Source organism: Gorilla gorilla, chromosome 12 (genome assembly GCF_029281585.2).
Source record: "Gorilla gorilla gorilla isolate KB3781 chromosome 12, NHGRI_mGorGor1-v2.1_pri, whole genome shotgun sequence".
NCBI classification, from domain to species: Eukaryota; Metazoa; Chordata; class Mammalia; order Primates; family Hominidae; genus Gorilla; species Gorilla gorilla.
In genome coordinates, this window is record NC_073236.2 from 110,828,919 (window position 1) to 110,850,422 (window position 21,504).

The 21,504-nt window shown below is 48.6% G+C and overlaps 2 protein-coding genes across 5 annotated transcripts in view; one reads left to right on the forward strand and one right to left on the reverse strand.

The window, feature by feature from the left end:
• Nucleotides 1-19,118, reverse strand: part of CLIP4 (CAP-Gly domain containing linker protein family member 4) — a 118,500-nt gene extending 99,382 nt beyond the window's left edge. The window contains exon 1 of one of the 2 annotated variants that reach the window (XM_063695976.1): nt 18,519-19,118. The gene's annotated coding sequence lies outside the window, so the exon portion shown is untranslated. Of the gene's footprint in view, nt 1-11,791; nt 11,928-18,518 lie in introns of those variants that run through there. The other variant, XM_019021236.4, reaches the window with a different exon arrangement.
• The window catches only part of PCARE (photoreceptor cilium actin regulator), a 50,258-nt gene extending 29,538 nt beyond the window's left edge, over nt 1-20,720 (forward strand). The window contains exons 1-2 of one of the 3 annotated variants that reach the window (XM_004029047.5): nt 8,127-11,821; nt 17,345-20,720. In XM_004029047.5, coding sequence (XP_004029096.4) covers nt 8,127-11,821; nt 17,345-17,543 — 3,894 coding nt within the window. In that variant the 3' untranslated portion in view covers nt 17,544-20,720. Of the gene's footprint in view, nt 1-1,693; nt 2,579-8,126; nt 11,822-17,344 lie in introns of those variants that run through there. The other 2 variants (XR_008677220.2, XR_008677218.2) reach the window with 2 other exon arrangements.
• Nucleotides 20,721-21,504: the final 784 nt, after the last annotated feature.

Genomic DNA, 21,504 nt, shown 5'->3' on the forward strand with positions numbered 1-21,504 from the left:
TGTATATTTTAAATACATGTGTCAGTTATACCTCACTAACAGCACAAAGTAAAAAAAAAAAGCTAATAATGTGAGCTGCTCATACAATTATTATTAAACATAGTTTAAATGTGTTCATAATATTGGTCCCCTTTTTCTGTTTATTCGCATTTAATGTCAAAACAACAAAGGAAGGGTTATTTGATGTACCTTAGGTTAGAGGCATGTTTGTTCTTGGTGTCTTTATTAGTAGTCTATTTTAAATGTTGACATTGTTGTAAATTAGAATCTACAGAGATCAACTCCCTGTTCTGCATAAATGCCAAAAGGATATTAATCTGGTCCAAAGATATGCTCCTTTCACAAGGCCGAAGTATTTTAATCATCACCTCCCTGGGTTATTCTTCAGAGTCGGTCTTGGGTAATTTATCTCCTTTAAATATTATTATGAATACTTATGGTTTTTTTTAGGGGAGGGGGCCTATTTTTGTCATGGTAATTCTAAATGTATAAATAGAATTTTTTTTTTAAGTCATGAGCAAGCAGGAATGAAATTTCCCAGCAATAACATTAAAAAGTTATAAGCAGGGTTATAAGCGGTGGTTGATGTCCCATTCCCCCATTCGGCACAGACAAACCATCCTTATGGATAAATGTAAAGGGGAACTGAATCTGCTATCTGCTCTTCAGTCTAAGAGCAGACTTTAGACGAGGTTATAATACAATTAAATAAAAATTTTAAAACTGTAACTTTTTCTGAGAAAAATGCACACAATATTTGAGTTGTCTACAATATTTCAAAGACTCTGAGCTAGTCTGACTCTTGTTGCATAACCCTGGGAAATTGTGAAACTCAGTTCTGACTTATGTCCCGCTATGATGAATTCATATGACCCAATGTCTTTCCTCAAATTTGCCACACACACAAATGTCTACTCACAAATTCATAAGCAATAACTAGAGTGAAGAGTCTATTTTGAGAAGTTTGTACAACTAGCAGCCATTATCTTTCCAAAGCCCAGGGTACTGATGGTGGTGGTGGCCTATTTGGAGCAGCTGCTGTGGGGATGCCAGCTGCAGTGGGGAAGGTGCAGCTGGGGCTATGTGTTCCACCGAGCCAGAGGAGGGCAGTAATAGGTGGGAGTCCCGCCCTCTACCGAGTTGGCTGGTCAAGAGCACCTCACTCCCCAGTGCAGCAGCAGCCACATCAACACAGCTCCAGAGCCGGGCATCCCTGTACTCTCAGGGGCATGGCTAGCCCCAAGCCCCCACAGGCTTGGAAGTGCCTGCTCCCACTCCCTGGCCTCTCCCAACTCCTGCCACCTGCTCCAATTTCAGAGCCAGAGCCTGAGCCTGGGTGCTGTCATGGCCTGGCTAGTTGTGTACACGCTCAGGGCAGCACTGACATGCCAGACATCCTCCACTGCCTTGTCACCTTCTGAAACTTTGAGCACCAACAAGCTCAGGAAGGGAGGCCAGGAGGGCTGAGGGAGGCTTAACACAAGTCTGCAGGTGCCCCTTGGTGTGAACAGCCTGGGTGCCAAGGAGGGCATGTTGATGGTGGCAGGAGGCAGACAGGTTCCTAGGAGGGAAGGGGTGGGTCCCCAGTGAAGCCCCACTTTCAAACCAGGGACAGCCTGAAGCCTGGGGGCCAGGCTTTCAGTCCCAGGTGGTGTCCATGACCCAGAGTGAAACTTTATGGTGCTTTTTCCAGGCACACCCATGGACCAATCATCACGCAGTTCCTCCCTTCTGAGCCCATAAAATCCCTGGATTCAGCCACACTTGCATACTGGCCAGGATGACCTGCCTGTGGAAAGGAGCTGCCCACTATGGGTCTCCTCTCCACTGAGACCTGGACACTCATCAGCATGGCCTGCCTGTGGAAACGAGCTACTCACTTTGGGTCTCCTCAGAGCTATTCTGTCATTCAGTGAAGCTCCTTGCTATCTTGCTCACTCTCCAGTTATCCACGTGCCTCATTCTTCCTGGACATGGGACAAGAACTCAGCACCCGCTGAATGGTGGGACTGAAAGAGCTGTAACACAAACAGGACTGAAACATGCCCCCCACTCACCACATGGTGGGTGACGAGAAGGAGAGAAGAGCTGCAGCCCTTCTGGGAGCCCAGACCTCAGGGATCCCCAAGTCATGGCTATGACATGCTGTAACTCCCTCTTTGGGGCTTTGTGGCTCCTGGTATCTGACCTTTCTGGTGTTATTGCTTTCCCCTTGTCCACATGCTGGTGCCCACAGCAGAAGCTGCTTGCAGTACATCTGGTCCAGCTGCAGCCTTGCACAGAGCCGGCACCTGTGTGGGCACCTGGAGCTGCCTGCCCCACCACAGCCGGCACACCTGGCTGTGTGCAGTGGCTGGACCCTGCACTTGCTCACTCACACACCCTGGCAGGTATGGGATCTGGGCTGGAAGCAGGAGCCATGCGCAACCTGATGGGCCAAGTGAGCAGAAGGAGCCCAGCGGGCGTGAGCAAAACTGAAGCAGAGGCACTGCTAGCCACAGAGGTTTCCAGCTGGCAAAGCAACACCCTAAGGATCCCATGACAGTACATACATGTGAAAGTAAATACACAAATAAACAACCAGTCAAAAGTCAAGAAATTCGAGTCTGCTGTTATTTCCCTACAGGGAATTAGCAAACCATCCCACAGTTCCTAAGGACATTGACACAGTTTTCCCATAGGTTCTTCTGATAACATGGCTGAGCAGTGGTCTTACAGTTTGGGAAGAATTCTCAATTAATTCCTTCCCTGTGTGCTGTGTTCTGACTCAAAGCCCAGCACTTCTTTCCCCAAGCTATCTTGTCTTCACACCAGAGCTAAGTTCCAGAGGACACGGACAATCCTGTTACAGGTGGAGAGACTCATACCTAGGGGACAAAGGCAAAGATCTGAGGATATTTCACAGGCTTGGGGAGTAGAAGAAAAGGTAGGAATGAAGAAAGGGCCTGTGGACTACATTTCCCAGCCCTTTTTGCATCTAAGTAGGGCCATGTGATAAGTCCTGGCCATCAGAATGTAAGGAGAAATGATGGGTGTCAACTCCGGGCAAAGACAGTCAAGGATCTGGCCTACTTTCCCCATACTCTCTTCCCTTTCTGCCCTATAAGTCATGTATTGAAGATGTTCATGTTGCAAGATGGAAGGGCTTAAATCCCTGAGTCACCATGAGGAGTAGGGCTGTTTAAGAGACTGTCTCAACATCTCCACTGGCATTGTATAAACAATAATAACTCTTACTGTGCTAAGTCACTGAAATTTGGGGATTGTTAGTTACAAAAGTTAGCCTACCCTTTAAAAAAAAAAACCCTAATTTATATGTAAGAATTGAATCTATTTCAATAAAACACTTTCTATCATACAAAAAAACTAGATAAATGTTTTTCAAGCTTGTGGTACATTTAGGATACTTTGATTCTAACCATACACTACCTTGTGTACATGAAATTTGCTTTGGAGGATACTTAGAGGCATCTTAAAGGGTTAAAGAGTCAACCTCCAGAGGTACAATGTACCTGTGTGATGACTGATCCAGACCATAAGCCATGCACACTAAGATTCAAGAAAAACAGGCAGGTGTTTCTACTATCATCACCAAATCAAAAGCTACTTAGGGCAGACACCTGGATATCACATGTTGGTTTCTGATAGAATTGTGTATCCCACGAGCAACTCTGAATGGATTGCTCTAAGGTATATAACAGTAGCCAGAATGGTCCTTTTAATGATCCTCCAAAGCAAAGCAAGGAAGGCCAGCTTCTGAAAAGATAAATGTAAAGTGAGTGCCTAATGAAGTGCGTGGGACACAAACATGGCCTCCTTCCCTGCCAGCTCACCACAATAGATGTGTGCTTATCTCTCTGTTACCTGTTCATCTCACATCCAGACCAAGGAACTGTGTTGCAAAAAGCACTCCTTCAGATATGGAGGACCAGGTATGTCCTAGGTAGGCCTTGACTACTGGGACATTTTTCTTGGCTTTTAAGGTACAGGAGAGCCCCTTTGGTGAGGCTGATAGACTTTGAGGGGTAAAACATTTCTCAGATTGTTTAAATGACTTTCAGTCTTGCCTCAAAATTGATGTCACACTAGAACCATCTTTTGCTGATCAATTAGTTCAGGGCCACATCAAACAAAATGGCATGGAATTTATTTAACATGCTAAAGGGGAAAGACTAGTACCTTATAAACTAATGTTTAGTATAGTTACACTAGATGCATTGGTTTGAGCTATGATATGGCCTGATCTTTTTTTTTCAAGTGACCTTTTGAAGGTGGAGCCTAATTTTTCTCTCCTTGAATGTAGACTCTACACAGTGACCAGCTTCTACAGAATAGAATATGGAGGAAGTGAAGGTGACCTTTGGGATTAGAACTTGCTCTGGGGGAAGCCAGCTGCTCTGTGGTAAGAACACTCGAGCAGCCCTACAGAGGGGTCCATGTGACATGTAACTGAGGCCTCCTACAAACAGCCAGCAAGGAATGGAGGCCTTCATGTGAGTGAGCTATCACAGCCATGTAGATGAGCTATCTTGAAGAGAATCATCCAACCCCAGTCAAGCCTTCAGATGACTGCAATCCTGGCTGACATCTTGACTGCAAACTCATGAGAGATCCTATTGAGTTGCCCCCAAATTCCTGACCCACACAAACTGTGAGATGTTATCTCAAGCTCCTTATTTTTGGAGTAGTTATACAAAAACAGACAACTAATAGAGGGACCCTTTTCCAAGACCAAGAGCATTATAGCTAGGACCCTCTTAGGCGCCAAGCAAAGCATACAATACCACATTTTAGTTAGATGTGTGTGTGTCTGTGTGTGTGTGTGTGTACACACAAGTGCAACATACATAGAGTGTGCAACTTCATTGTACAACTCAAGGAATTTTTGCCTATATAGTATATACCCATATAACTACCACCTAGGTCAAGATGTGGAACATTTCCAATACCCTAAAAAAAATTCCTTCATGTCCACAACCAGTTGATAGCTCTTCGTAGAGATCACCACTTTTCTAATTATTTAATATAACTATGGATTACTTGCCTGTTCCCGAACTCCATAAAAATGGAATGTTTCACCTTGCACCCTTTAATGTCTAGCTTCTTTCACTCATCATAATGATTTTAAAATTTATGCTATTGTTACATGTTTCATTAGTTTGTTCCTTTCATTGCTAGGTAGTATTCCATTGTACAATTATATCAAATTTATCTATTTCCCTATTGATAAACATTTGGGTTGTTTCCAATTTGAGGCGATTATGAGTAGAACTATAAATTTTCTTATACCAGTCTCTTTGCAGACATTTATGTTCAATATTCTTGGGTAAATTCTTAGGAGTGGAATTGACGGGTCATAGGGTATATTTTTAAATAACAGTTTTCCAAAATAGTTGTACTTTTATATGCCCACTCAAAATAATTTTTTTCATTTGAAGCAAATCCAATTTAAAATAAAGAAAAACAAAAGTTGGTCTTAATGAAAAATGAACGGCAATGAATAAAGAGCTTCCTAAATTATTTGGAATAGTCAAGGAAACTCATGTGTAAGGTACAGAGCTATCTGACAGCAAATCCTCCAGGCAAACACTTTGATTTTGATCATTGGTTTGGAAATAATTTTAGTCACTTAGATCAAAGTTTTTCACAAAGATGAGTCAAGCAGGGGCCCAAATCCCAAGAGAAGAAGAATTTACATAAAGCATCCTCCAGATGAGTTTTTCACTCTGTTAAATGGATGACCCGAAGGGAAAAGAAAGCCTTCCCACGTGGCACCCTTGTTTACTGGGCCAGCCCAGCACTGTGACAGATGAAGCAACGTCTTGATGCCTAACACAGCTCGCCTGCAGGCACTGATTCGGCTTTGTGTCTCCCCTGAGCTCTGCTTCAAATAAACAGATCAGGGAAGTTTATTAATGATGCACTCTGGCGCATCAGGCTGTGATAGGCAGCAGGCACTGCACACAGCCCCAGTGGCCAGTCTCCAGCTAGCACAAGAGGCAGCTCTAAGTCCTGCCTGTTTTGGAGACATCCTGACACCCATGGTGTTGTTTTCGTTGGTTGTATGAAGTGGGAAAAAATGAAGACTGGAAAGCCAGAATAGCAACTCCAATCTCAGCAACTTCAGAGGGATGCTCAGAGATGCTCAATGCAATGTTTTTCTATTTGGAAAATTTCAAAATTGGCAACAACCTAGATGCCCAAAAATAGGAAATGGTTAAATAAAAGCCCCTCTCCCTCCTGCAGACAGTGGGAATCATTGTGTTTGAGAGCAGAGAAATTAAACAATGAGGCCTTAGAAAAATCCTGAGGCAGCAGTGGATTGAGCACAGGGTGGGGGTGGGGGGCAAAAAGAACACCAGATTCAGAGGGCTCGAAGTGCATCATAGGCAATTATTTCCAGGCCATTCAGGAATAAACCAACGCAAACCAATGAAATTCTTATGACTTTCATTATTATAAGTGCCCTAGCTTCCAGGGGGAAAGGAGTAAGAAACTTTTTTTTTTTTTTTTTTTTTTTGAAGACAGGGTCTCACTTCCAAAGTCCAGGCCAGCTTGCAGTAGCACTATTACAGCTCACTGCAGTCTCAACTTCCTAGGCTCAGGTGATTCTCCCACCTCAGCCTCCGGAGTAGCTGGGATTACAGGTGCGTGCCAACATCCCCAGCTAATTTTTTGTATTTTTAGTAGAGACAGCCTCACCATGTTGCTCAGGCTGGTCTCAAACTCCTGAGCTCAAATGATAAGCCTGCCTCAACCTTCCAAAGTCCCGAGATTTATAGGCGTTGAGTCACCACACCCGGCTGAAACTGCATGTTTTTGAGTACCTACCTTGGGTCAAGCACTTACCAAGTATTAATTGACAATTCTCACAATGGCTCTGTGAAGTAAGTACCGTGGTCCTCATTTCAAAGATGAGCTCTGCCTCAGGGAAGCTTAAAAACTATCAGGAGTTTCCTCAACTAACAGGAGAAAGAGTCAGGATTCAAACTCCAGTCTTTCTAGGCCAAGCTGTTGTTCTAGATTTTACTGACAGCAAATAAAATTTAAAAGGAGGTTTTAAATGGGCAGCTGCTACCCTTAGCCACAGGCAGGAGCCCCATGCTCAGTTTGAGCAGAAAAATGGGCTTCCCCTTGAGTTCTCCTCTTAATAATGAAATGGCTCTCCACTGCCCAGTTTTTAGCTTGTTTTCCTATGAAGAAGTTTGAATAAGAAGCCTCTTCCCATGAAAGCATTGCCTTCCTGAGCGTAGTGACCAGCCTTGAGCTTTACATGGCAGTGACTTTTCCTGCTGTCCCCATCCAAACTGGGGGGATAGCTTTCCTGCTACCTAACTCAATTTTCTAATGCAAAGGAAAGCAACCTGCCTTCTTCATTCACTATCTTATTTAGAGACATTCTCTATACTAGAGTCCCAGGGTTTTTATAAGCCACACAAACAATAATGCATTACTTCAATTATTATCTATTGTGTGTTTTGGGAGCTTCTTGATAACAGCAGATTGGAGCACACTTGGCTGGTTTGCCCTTATTAAACCGTGAAGGTCACTTCTCTTCCAGGGCCTGTAATCAACGAGCCCTCTCTTCTCTTCCACAAATGCATCTCTTCCAGAGCCTTTGCAATTATGGCTCATTTCCCTAGGTTTCATATGGCAGGCGTCTGAACAGAATTAAAAGCATGAGCACGTGCAAAAATAATCCGCTTCCCAAGATAGTAAATGCTGAGAAGTTCTATATTAGAACACACTGTGAGTGCTGACTGTCTAGGGCATGATTAACCTAATAGGCTTAAGCTGCACTTGCTATCCACATCTGTCAGGACGCGAGCAAAACACAGGCCCGTAATCCACCAGGCTGGGGGCCTTCAGAATTGTCCTGCTGCTCACTAACAGCAGAGGGTTCCAAACTTAGAACAACAGGACGACAGGTACCACTCCCTCTTCACATTTGGACCAAGAAAATAAAGAAAGCTGGTTCCAAGTTTAGGATATTGTACCATGGACTTCAAAGAATTCTGGCCTGAAAATTGCCTGGATGGACTAGTAAGATTTCCTTTTGTTCCTATTTCAAATATGATTCTTGGAAAATTGTGAAGGTGGGTGGAAGATGACTGCAAGCTGAAATCATGGGGTGTACACCTTCACACAGTGACATTGTAAACAGCGTTGCAAAGAGTGGCATTCAGTTCTTGAAAAAGCCCAAAGCAATTCGGCCAGGATGTCAGGGCGGAAGTGAAAGAGGTTCCATCCCTTTGCTGGTTAAAAACTCCACCTGCTATGACGCTGGGGAGGGCCTGGCAGAGGAGCAGCCAAGTCCCAGGAGGAACCAAACCACAGCTAAAGGTCTTTGTCAGCTCATGGGAGATCCTGCTTCAGGCAAAAGGAAAGATATGGAAGGACTGATCCCAGGAACCAAAACCTCTTCATCCCAGCTGAACAAATCACAAAGCCACATGGCTAAGGATATTCCGTTCAAGACACAGGGTTCCCATGGATCACAAGGGGCAGACTTTTCTGGAGATGAGAGTGAGGAAAGTAGTACCCAAGATACTTCCAAATGGAAAAGGACACCAAAATGTCACACGTCAAGCACACAGAGCCACTGCTACCAAACCATCCACCCTGCTCATGAGTCTGAAGGCAAAGTGGACTTCCCGGAGCCTCTGGTAAAGGCCCACCAGCAGGCTTACGCCTATCTACACTCCAGCCTCTCCAAATATGAAGCAATTCTGTGCATCATCCATCAGGCCACCCAGACCCGGGAGCTGCTGCAGCCCATGGTCAGCTTCTTGCTGCTGTGCTTTGAGGAGATCGTCCAGCTGTTGGGGGAGATCTCCAAGGATGGAGAAGTGCTCCTGCAGGAAGTCAGGGAGGATCTGGCTTGGCCTTTGAAGAAAAGAGAGCCCCAGGAGCAGCCAGATCTCCTGCAACAGCTGCTACAGTACACAGTCAGCAAGCTGCAGGTGCTCAATGGCACAGTGGCCTCGCTCACCGGCAGCTTCCTGGAGGGCTCCAGCAGCTACCTCCACTCCACTGCAACCCACTTGGAAAATAAGCTGAGCACAAAAAGGAATGTGGATGAACGCCTCCTGAGGGCTCTGGGGCAGCTAGAGAGCCTGGCGAGTGGCTGTGGCGACCCTGGGGTGCAGGGTCTCCCCTTATGCTCTGAGGACAGTGGCATTGGTGCTGACAATGAGTCCGTGCAGTTGGTGGACAAGCTGGGCAAGCAAACCAGCTGGGACCTTGCACCAGAGCCCGAAGAATGGAAGTCGGTGACTTCACCCCACACAGAGGCCAGGCAGTCAGGACACGCCTGGCAGCAAAGTCCATTCTGTTTGGGTTCAGGCAGACCCCAGGACTGCCTGCTTTCAGGGGCTCCTATGGCAAAGGTTCAGCCACGAGCACAGGACGAAGCAAGGAGCCCATGCCTCTCCAGTACAAGCCCAGAAAATATCACCTCCCCACCTTTGAAGCTGAGGACAAGCACCCCATGTGATTCCTTTGGAATTGGGGTCTCTGTGGAACCACACCTTTCCAAAACCTCCAGGCCGATGGACACTTCATCTCTTAGTGACAGCGAGGACAGCAGCCCAGAGGAGGAGGAGGAAGACAAAATGAGCAGCATGAGTCTGTGTGCCTGGCAGGAAAAAACTCCACATTCAAGGCCACAATCTTCACCTGCTGACCGGGAAAGCCCATTTCAGGCCCGCACCAGGAGGCTTAGGAGCCTCCAGGCCCAGGAAATGATTCTGAAGATGAAGGAGGCAATCAGCGAAAGGATCAAGTTTGTCCCTGTGCCCTGTGGGCACCAGGACTGGTCTGAGGAGGAGGAGGGGAGGACAGTGGTCCCCCCAAGACCTAGCACGGTAAGTGGCAGCAGGAGGGGCCCTGAGAGGCAGACGAGGTCCCAGTCAGAGTCGTGTCTCCAGAGTCACGTGGAGGACCTCACCTTTCAGGAGCTGCGAAGGGTCCAGAGGGACCTCAGTCAGAAGCTGGAGGCATTTTATGCCCTGGGTGCCAAAGGGCAGGGGCAGAGCCAAGAGCAGATTCTGCAGCCCAGAGCAGCAGCCGTGTGGCCCAATGGCACCTGCAGGGTCAGTCCAAGCAACACCACCAGCAGGCTCAAGGCATCCCTCACCAAGAACTTCAGTATTTTGCCTAGTCAGGACAAGAGCATCTTGCAGAAATGCAATCCCCATCCTGAGGACGAACAAGGCAAAGCTGAGAAGCTTCCAAATGCCATCCCATCAGGAGAGGTCAGTGAGGCTGCCAAGGCCACAGACTGGAATGTCAGGGGCTGTCCCACCAGAACATCCGTCAAGAAGCTTATTGAAACTTTCAGTCCCACGGAGAGTCTGAGGACGCTGGGGGACTCTAAGGACTCTGGGGCAAGTCCCTGCCTCAGGAATTGCATCATGCCCCCCAGATTTCCCATGTACAGAGGGTTTGCCCCTTTGTATCCGAAGCCCCAAATTTCTCCAGCATCAGGCAGAGAATCTCTCAAAATGGGCATAGGCTGGAAGCCCTTAGCACCTATCTTTCCCCCTCTGCCTAAAGCAGAAGCAGCCAAGAGTGAGGAGCTCAGCTGTGAAATGGAGGGGAACCTCGAGCACCTCCCTCCACCACCCCTGGAAGTTCTGATGGACAAATCATTTGCTTCTCTGGAGTCCCCAGAAAGCAGCAAGTCCGCAGAGAACTCCCCCAAGGAAACCCAGGAGCCAGGGCCGGGAGAGGCTGGCCCCACCAGGAGAACATGGGCTTCCCCAAAGCTGAGGGCCTCTGTGAGCCCCCTGCACTTGCTGCCCAGCAAGAGCACCGCCAGCCCGACCAAGCCTCGCAGCACAGGGCCAGGGAGTGGCAGGAACAGCTGCCAGCCCAGGAAGCCAGCCCTGGACCTGAGCAGCCCACCAGCCACCATCCAAAGCCCTGAGGTGAAGGGTGGGACTTGGAGTCAGGCAGAGAAGGCCACCAGCCTCTACAGGCAGCCCCGGAAGGCCATCGCCTGGCACCACTCCGGCCCTCCATCTGGACAAAACAGGACCTCAGAGTCCAGCCTGGCCAGACCAAGGCAGAGCCGAGACAGAAGCCCCCCTGTGGGCAGAAAGGCCTCTCCCACGAGGACACACTGGGTGCCTCAAGCAGACAAGAGGCGCCGGAGCCTGCCCTCCTCTTACAGACCTGCCCAGCCAAGCCCCTCTGCTGTGCAGACGCCCCCCAGCCCACCACTCAGCCCTGGAGCTCCCAGCCCACCTGTGAGCCCCAGGGTGCTAAGCCCACCCACCACAAAGCGGCGAACTTCCCCACCGCACCAGCCCAAGTTGCCCAACCCTCCCCCCGAGAGTGCACCCGCTCAGTGCAAGGTCCCCAGCACCCCAACCCAGCACCCAGAAGCAAGCCCCCCTTCCTCGATTCCCTCCCCATCGTCCCCAATGTCCCCTTCTCAGGGGCACAAGGAAACAAGAGACTCTGAAGACAGCCAAGCAGTCATAGCCAAAGTGTCTGGGAACACACATTCCATATTCTGCCCAGCTACCTCCTCTCTGTTTGAAGCTAAACCGCCACTCTCAACAGCCCACCCACTGACCCCACCATCGCTGCCGCCAGAGGCTGGGGGCCCTCTCGGGAACCCAGCAGGATGCTGGAGGAACAGCTCAGGGCCTTGGCTGAGAGCAGACTCACAGCAGAGAGCAGCTCTGTGTGCCCTCAACCCTCTGCCTTTCCTCAGGAGGACAGCTTCTGACCGCCAGCCAGGTGGCCGACCACAGCCTCCCAACTTGGACCCCACCAGCACCTCTTATGAATCCCAGCTCGGCCAAAACAGGTAAGGAGTGTCCTGGGGTCACTGCCCTTCAGCGGCTTGGACTAGAGAGGAACAGAGCGAATGGGCCTCAGGATCTTCTGGGTCTCAGCAGTTTTCAAACTGTGCTCCAAGAGAAGAGGCAGTTGGGAAAAAGGTGTAGGGGGCAGATCCAGCTCCCCCACTCTCCAACCTTGAGTTACTGTGCTCTTATCTGTTACACATTCCAGCTGCCTAGGAAAGATTTTAATTGAAAAGAGGCCCTGTTGTATTAAAAAAAAAATCAAGTTCATATGAGAACACATGGACACAGGAAGGGCACACACCGGGGCCTGTCGGAGGGTAGGGAACAAGGGGAGGGAGAGCCTTAGGACAAATACCTAATGCATGCGGGGCTTAAAACCTGGATGATGGGTTGACAGGTGCAGCAAACCACCATGAAACATGCATATCTATGTAACAAACCTGCACGTTCTGCACATGTATCCCAGAACTTAAAAAAATATATATATATCAAAAAAATAAAATAGTAAAGTTCAAAACACTCAAGTTAGTTCAACCCCACACACCCCATGTTTTACAGCTGGGGAAACTGAGATGGAAAGGCTTGCCCCTGTGGCTGGCTCACTGGTGCCGTGTCTCAAACCAGCAGCCTGGTTCCCCATGTTTCTGGTTCCCCGCAGGAGACCAGCATCTAGTTGGGAGGTTCTCAAGCTATTTGGTCCCAGGACGCCTTTAAACCCTTTAAAGTTATTAAGAGCCCAAAAGAGCCTTTGTGTGTGAAGGCTATATCTATCAATGTTTACTGTATTGGAAGTTAAAACTGAGAAATATGTAAAATATTTATTTTTTAAAAAAATATGTTAACACAAATAATATACTCATAAAAAGTGTGTATTTTCTTGTGTCTACTTTTTTTAAAGCTTTTATTTTAGGTTCATGGGTACATGTGCAGGTTTGTGATGTAGGTAAACTTGTGTCACAAGGGGTTTATTGTACAGATAGTTTCATCACCCAGGTACTAATAATACACAATAGTTATTTTTTCTGCTCCTCTCCCTCCTCCCACCTTCCACCCTCAAGTAGGCCCCAGAGTCTATTGTTCCCCTCTTTGTGCCCATGAGTTCTCATCATTTAGCTCCCACTTATAAGTAAGAACATGCAGTATTTGGTTAGTTTGCTAAGGATAATTAATGGCCTCTAGCTCCATCCATGTTCCTGCAAAAGACATGATCTTGTTCTTTGTTATGGCTGCATAGCACTCCATGGTATCTATATGCATTACATTTTCTTTATCCAATCTGTCATTGATGGACATTTGGGTTGATTCCATATCGTTGCTATTGTTAATAGTGCTGCAATGAACATTTGCATGCATGTGTCTTTATGAAAAGAGTATCTTCTACAACAACAAAAAATTTAGGGAAAAGAGTAGCACTGTCTTATATTTTTTCAAATCTTTTTAGCATCTGGCTTAATATAAGATGACTGGATTCTCAGCTCTGCTTCCATTGTCAACCTGTTGGGATCTCACACCTGATGTAGACGCTGGGCTGTCCACCCTGCATTCACAAAAGAATGAGTGAGAAGGAGAAGTGACATCTTAGTATTATGATGAAAATAGTTTTGACATCGTGGGCCCCCATAAGTGTCTCAGGAGTAACCAGGGGCCCCCAGACTACACTTTGAGAATGGCTAGTCCTGGAGGCATAGAATATAAATGTGTGGCTTCCCATATCCCCAAGGACCTGGCTCCACTTCTCCTCTAACTTCAAAAGTTTGTAGAGTGAGAACAAGAGTCTTCATGAGTGCTGAGCACCAGAATCCAGGAGTGGGGCTGCTACCTCTCCCCCGGGCAGGCTGAGTTCCAAGTGTGCCTTTCTCATCAGGGCAACGGACGTGCACGTCATTGGCCCAGCCGTGCAGACAGGCCCAGGCATGCAGCCGCAATGGGGCATGAGTCAAAGTGTAGCCATTGCTGGACACTGAAAGAAGAACTCGTGTGCTCAAGTGGTTATTTTACAGAATACACGGGGAAATGTGCCTTTTCTCAACCTGGCAGAGAAACAAAAAAAAAAATGTCTGAGGTCTATTAGAGAAGAACTCTTATTAATGCATCTATCAAGATCAGACAAAGCTCAACTAACATCGGTCCTTGCTATCTTTGCATAGCCCACGATTGTGGAAATCAGCAGTTAATTTCTGCCAGAGTGATATGTTTTGCAGACTTCACAATCTGTCCAGGCACAAATGGTAATTTTTTACAAAGTACTCGGCAGTCAATGTAAAATAAAGATATTATCTTGGGAAAGTTGTGCATTATTACAGTTAGATAAACTTCCCCAGCCACTTGAAAGAAATGAAATATTGATTATTTTTGCAAGAATCTTAATGTAATATTGCTCTTTTCTTAAATCTAAAATGAGCTTCCTACAGTACAGTGGTTTTCATCTAAGAACCTCTATAAATGTTAATCATTATTCCTCACTCCCACCACTTATTCAGTTATTAGATTTCTAAAACTGTGCCCTTCAGCAGAAGAGCTTGAGAGAACAGGGACAATAAAATGGCATCAATTAAAAACACTAACATTTTAAAACAGCAGGAGCAATAATAAAGTAACATAAAATTGTTCAAGAAGAAAATGATGCCCTTCTCTCAGCCTTCTCCTCAGAATAGGGCAGCCTAAAAGGTTGTTTTATGTCCTGAATCTCAATACTTGGGGCAGGGGCGGCAGGGAGGTAACAGTGGCTTAAAAGAGAGAGGACGGTCAGGTGCAGTGGCTCACGCCTGTAATCCCAGCACTTTGGGAGGCTGAGGTGGGTGAATCATCTGAGGTCAGGAGTTTGAGACCAGCCTGGCCACCATAGTAAAACCCCGTCTCTACTAAAAATACAAAAATTAGCAGGGCATGGTGGCACGCACCTGTAGTCCCAGCTACTCGGGAGGCTGAGGCACAAGAATTGCTTGAACCTGGGAAGTGGCAGTTACAGTGAGCCAAGATCGTGCCATTGCACTCCAGCTTGAGTGACAGAGTGAGACCTCATCTAGAGAAAAATTTAAAGAGAGAGAGAGAGAGGAGGGTTCATAAACAGGACGCTTCCCAAGGTCACGTGGAAGGTTGTATAATGACTCGCAACCATTCCCCCGCCTCTTATGACACCACACAGCTGTAAGCCTTCCCACACTGTGAGCATGTGATGGGAAAGTGCTCATTCCCCAGAACCCCTGCCCCCAGGTATAAAGTTGGCATCTGGGAGCAGAAGTGCACCTGCTGTAAGCACATCAAGCCTTTGCCACCCTGTGAATGGCAAGCATTTTTTTTCTCCCATCCTGCCTATGGGGAAACACCACCAGGGACTAGGCATGATTTCCCCAAGATCATGCAACAAGCCAGTGCCAGGGAGCCAGAGGCTGCTCAGAACGGGCTGTTTCCCCAAGCAGGGACATGCAGGGACACAACCACACCCATGATGTCTTGCAGCTGAGGCAGGCCTGCAAGCTGAACCAGCCTGCCCTTCCAGTCACTCCGTGTGAGGCAGAAGCCCCCTTTTTAGAAAAATGGATGATGTTTATATCTCCTGATCTTGGGGACCTGGGGATTGGGAACAGCCCTTGGAGGCTTACCCAGGAAGCTCAATTACTGAGCTTCAACTGTTATTTCTGTGCCAGATCCCCTAGTGGGGGTACCAGCCTCTAGGTCTCAGGATGTTGGGGCACTGTGTGCATTTGAGAAGGCTCCAGACTTTCTCCCCTCAATGTGGTGTTTTCAGTCTTCACCTGGCCTGGACTGCCCAGGCATGCACGCTCTGCCGCCCTTACTCAGTCTCCTGGATCAGATACCCAGTGGGCCCTGGGCCCTGAACTCCTGTAGGGACCTGTGATGGGGCCGGAGGCCAACACAGATGAGATTGGCTCCATGGCACAGTGAGTTGGGTTCCTTCCTGTCTGACAACCATAGCTGTGTGCTGGTCTTAGCGCCCACCCCACTTACCCACGACTCCTACCACCCACCTCGATCTTGTTCAAATCCAAATGCAAACATATTCTCCACTGGTTTGGCATCCCATGTAAGCCTAACCTCACAGAGCTGAGCACATTGTGCGATAAAGCTCACAGATCAGGCAAGAATGTGCTGTCACGAGCAGAGAGAAGGGCCTTCTTGCCTGTGCATGTGGGGAACTAGGGTCCTGTCCTGGCCCTGAGGCAACTGATTGAGAGCTCTGACCAAGGCCTCATAGTCCCTGTAGTAGGATAGTGTGGTCCCTAGAGTCCTTTCCTAGTGTGACTTCCTGTTCATTCAACAATGCAGCTCCATAGTGTTGCTACCCACCTATGTGGCACTTATGCTATTAATACAATAGTATGCCAAGGGTCTTCCATGCTTCACCCAGTATTGATACCTATGAGTGCCTGATGAGCTGGGTACTATTATTACTTCCTTTTTTAATTTTTATTTTTATTTTAAGATGGAGTTTCACTCTTGTTGCCCAGACTGGAGTGCTATGGCGCAATCTCGGCTCACTGCAACCTCTGCCTCCCGGGTTCAAGCGATTCTCCTGTCTCAGCCTCCTGAGTAGCTGGGATTACAGGTGTCTGCCACTATGCCCGGCTAATTTTTGCTATTTTTAGTAGAGATGGGGTTTCACCATGTTAGCCAAGCTGGTCTCGAACTCCTGACCCCAGGTGATCCGCCCTCCTCGGCCTCTCAAAGTGCTGGGATTACAGGTGTGAGCCACCACACCCGGCCTATTACTTCCATTTTATAAGGAAGGAAACAAAGATTCAGAGGGGTGAACTAATAAGCCGGAGAGTCAGGACTTGAAACCAGGCAGTCAGCCTCTAATTCCCACTCTGGGAAGCCTCAGGCTGTCCTGCCAGCAGACGGCCAGTGTGGTTTCCTGGGCAGGTCCCCTGCTAGCCGAAGCTTGCTCCATGCTCAGGGCCATCCTCCATTCTGCACTCCCAAGGCACTCCCAAATCCCACTCAGGCTCCTGTGGGGGTCCTCTCCCCATGCAAAGCCCCTCTTAGCTGTGTCACTTGGCAGCTGGGAATCTCTGTTCCAGCCAAATGCGGGGCCTGGGCTGGGCCAAGCTGTTTGCATTTTTCTCTATTCAGGAAAAGGGTGGCAGCTGCGCGAAGCCGGTTTTTTCCTTGTTGTTGTTGTTGTCTTTAATTCAACTGGCTAAGCCTAACCCTTATTAAACAAGAAATGCTTTAAAAACAAAAACAAAATAAAAGCCCAGCTCCCAGAGCTTCTGAGGGAGTTGCTTTGTTCAGAGCAGCAGGATCCAGGGCTTCAGGGGAAAGAACAGGACTCAGCCAGTCACCCCAGCTCCCGCAGCGCCCACCCCTGCAGGCACACGGCAAGGGCAGCACCAGCCCGGCAAGCCTGGTACAGAGGGCAGAGGCCTGGCACCCAGGGTGAACAGGCTTGTGGGAGAGGGCTGGGGAGGGACAGAAAGGGAGAATGGAGGACAGGGGTGGGGCAGGAAGGAGCAGCAGAGGAGGAGTGTCTGACCTGCACTTGTCCTTTCTCTCGGCAGCAGCAGCGAGGAGAGCCCTAAGAAGGACACAGAGCCAGGGAGCAGCCCCTGTTCCCCTGAACTGCAGGGCGGCACCAGGCGTGCATCTCCCCCAGAGTTCTGTGTGCTGGGCCACGGGCTGCAACCGGAGCCTCGGACCGGCCACATCCAGGACAAATCCCAGCCAGAGGTGCAGCCCCAGCAAGAGGAGGTGTCCTGACAGGCTGACGAGGGGGCCACACTCACGCAGTCACCCCAGAAGGCCAAGTGTAACAGCCAGGTGTCCAGCCTGACCCAGAGATGGTGGGCAAACCAAACTCCTACTGAGGTGTCCCTGAAAGGCCTGGAAGGTGCACTGCCCAGCGGGTCTGCTGAATTTTAAACAATCGCCGTTTTCAGTCCCAGATCTTGCTCTGCCTTGGGGTTCAAAGGTTAACCAGAACTTTTAGACCCCACAATGACAGTATTTAATGCTTCAAGTGCTGGCCTTAATTTGGGGTGGGGTGGGGGGTGGAGAATGTATTTGTTGCATGCTTGATAGGGTTTTAACTGGGTTCATTCCTTGAGATCACTTAAGCCTCACAACAGTGAATGAAGCAGATAGCATTCTCCAGTTTTGCGCATATAAAAACCGAAGGTGTGAGAAGAGGCCCCCTCAAAGTGTCTGGCTGAAGGTCATACAGCTAAGAAGAGAATAGAGCAAAATTTTGCACAGATGAGTCTGGTGCTAGAATCTCTCTGCTCTTTTTATTACATTCCATTGCCCGTAACTATTGCGTCACTCCACCTGCCTAAAGCAGACATGGGTGCGCAAATGGTCGCAAAGCTTCTTTGTTGTAAGGTTAAGTAGCGGCACAGCATTGACAAAGTCCCTATTGAGAGCTTTGTTTAGAAGTGCATGGCTCCCAAAATGAGAAGGCTGAGTGAGCTGGGATTAAAACACACAGCCCCACCCGTCCTCTGTCCTCTCCTCCTTCCCAAGCTCAGTTTCAATGCTGTAAACTTAAAGCTGACAGCTCACAATACCAGCCACGCTGCCTCTCGGCCTAAGCATGTAGCAAATGCTCTCACTGCCCTACGCATTACGTGCTTCTCGACTGAGTAGGGTAAACCAAGCCTCCCAAACAAGGCAGCCAATTCTCCACATGCTGTGGGCGCTGGAGCTCAGAAGACAGCGTGGGTGAGGCATACGTACTCACACACCGATCTCCCCTCGGAGGCTTCTTGGCCAACTTTATTCCCAGGTCATCTTGCAGAACTTCTGCTGGAGTCGAAATCAAAGTGAAAAACAGTTGTTCATGCCAAAAACCTGCTTCTGCCAATGAGCTAGATATTTGCTGCAGATCTTGGAATGCTTCCACTGGAGGCTGTGGTGTGCGTTCTATTTAGAAAAGATTTTGCAGTAATTGAGTGATTCAATGCCGGCTCAATGGGTTGGCAAAAGACAAGAATTCTTACCCACTGGGGTACAGCAAAGGGACGATCCTCCAGATCTGCTGCAAAGCTGATTTTTAAAGTTTGGGGTAATTATAGACCTCAAACCCATTCTTGCTGAGACTGTGGGCTCAAAAACTTGTTAAACTGGGTCCCTAGGGACTACAGCAACCTCCCCCAGAGAGAGGCTATGACTCTGAGTAAATGAATCCCACCTCGACTTGTCCAGTTATTATTCAAAGGCACCCAAAGAACAGCTGATTAAACTACCAAGAGGGGCCACAACCCACCCCTCTGCTGGAAAGGGACACACCCAGCTGTCTGCTCGCGTTTGCTCCTGTTGCCGCCCTCATCTCAGAGAAGTGCTCAGGCAGTGCCCAGGCCAGCCGATTCTAGAGCCAAGCCACACCCACTGCTGGGTGGACACTTAGGAGCTGCCTGGACTGCAGGCAACGCAGGGAAGTCCAGCCACCCAGGCAGGGCAGGGGCCAAGGTAAGCACGTGAGAATGGACCAGGTTCAGCAAACTTGCCCGACAGAGATCTGGGCATTCTCCCTAAATGGTTGGGCAGACCAACCATTGGGTCACCATGGGGTGAGCCTTAGGTAAGCTGGGCACTGAGCTGAGTGAGCAGGAGACACACAGTGTGAGCGGCCTTTGAGGTCTAGCTCACAAGTAAGTGGCTTCAGGTGGGACTGCTCAGAAAGTGGGCCCTGCCTGGGCTCGGATTTAGGGGCAGGATTCCTAGAGGTCCCAGGAAACGAAGCTGTTCCCCAGCTGCAGGGAGACTGGAGTGGGACACAGTGGGTGAAACTGGGGTACCATGAGGGGGTGGAACCCCAGGAATTATAAACATTTTCGTTACTGGAACCAGGATATGAAGTGGAGCCACACCAGCAGTGAGGGGAAGCAAGGCTGAGTCTCCAGCCCAGGCCTCCTTCCGTAAAGGGCCTCATCTTAAAAGTCCAGGGCTGGGTAGAAAGTGGAAAGGGTGGCCGAGTGCCCCCTGCTGTGGCCATGCAAGCTAGCGGCAGCAGGGAGCCAGGCAGAGTATTCCACCACAGAAGGGGTCAGTATCATGGAGAACACACAGGAAGGGTCCGGAATGAACAACTGGGCTTTCCGTGAGCATGCATGGCAGGAGGCCGTCTGAGACTAGAGGTTGCCCCTCGCCCCGCTGGGCTGGCAAGCAGCAGAAGTGCCCACCCACCATATTGCAGGCAGCAGACGAAGGGGTACAGGGCACCCGGGATCCTGCCATCAGCTGTGGAGATGCCCATGATGCCTCCTTGTCCCTCTGGAGGACCTCCACATTTGCTTGGGGCCAACATGTGCCAGGACAGGGCGAGGCTCCTGCCATAGGTCCCCACACGCGATGCTATAAAAGCCCCCAGCTGCCACCAGACCCAGGCAGCCGGGATGGTGAGCTGGTGACACCACTGTATTGCCCAGTAACCCAAGGCTACTGGAATTCCAAGTCAGCTTCCCCCACTCCAGGGAAGATGGGGAGAGGTTGCCAAGGTGCTGGGGGCTGGGGGTCAATTAGGTCAAAGGTGAAGCAGTGCTGAGCCGACATAGGAGCAGGCAGGTCAAAGATGTGTTTTTGGCTACCATACCAACTACCAGACTTAGCTCAAATTACATGTGAATTAGACTTTGTACAAAAGGAATTAAATCCACAATGGAACAGTTTTGTGGCATCTGCTCAGTTTTGCCCCACTAGAGACCAGGTCTTCCACAAACTTGAGTCTGCCTTGGAGCACGCATTGCTGGTGGCAGGAGGGGCAAACCCAGCTGTACAGCTTCTCAGACAAGGGCTGCTCACGCCCACCATCTCCCTTCTACCCAAGAATGGTACCCTTGCTGGGCCAAATCCACTTCCTTTGCCCAAGGGGGAAGGGAGGACAGTTTTTCTTTGTTCTGCTTTCTGTTTTAATAAAAATTATTAAGCCAATGAACCCAACTCATTGACGACCCATGAGTCTATACTTTTTCTTCATAGAGTTAGAAACCAAGGACTGTCCGGGATGCAGAGAAGGAGGAACCCACCACAGATCAATCTAAGGGGTACATGTCATACCCATCTTCTCACTCGGGCCAGCTCCACTCTGGAGGAGCACAGCTTTCATCTTCCCGACCATGGAGGCCCCAGAGCTGTGGAGAGGGAGGTACTGAGCCCAGCCCTTTACCCAACACTTTAGTGACACTGTAAACAGTTCCACCCCAGGGAAAAAACACAATTTTCTGCTCCCATCAAAAGGATTCATGGAGAAAAAAAAAAAAAAGAAAACATCATATTCTGGCAGAACAGTGATAGCTTTTTGCAAGTATAAATACAATCTTCAAAATGAAATATAACCTCCCTCCGTGGCTGGGGTCTGAGCCGCTGTTTACTCTAAGCCGTATCTATTCTCCTTCCTCACATCGTATGCCCAGTTCAGAGCCTAAAATAATCCATGTTGATAGGAAACGCAGGGCAGACAGACCAAAGAGACTTTTCTTTCATTGTGAAGGGCCTAGGATTGACAAGGCTTGCCTCATAAACCTTACAATGTGAATGAAAGGGATTTTGAGAAATATATTCTTTTTCTGAAATAAATCCGTGTTTTGCATGTATCAGGGGAGCCGCTGCAGTGAATTATAAGTGCTGACGTGTTTGTCAGTTGATCGTCTGGCTGAGGGCTTACAGGCTGCTAAAGCACCCACTCTATCTTTCAAAGGAAATCTTTTCAAAGGTAATATATTTT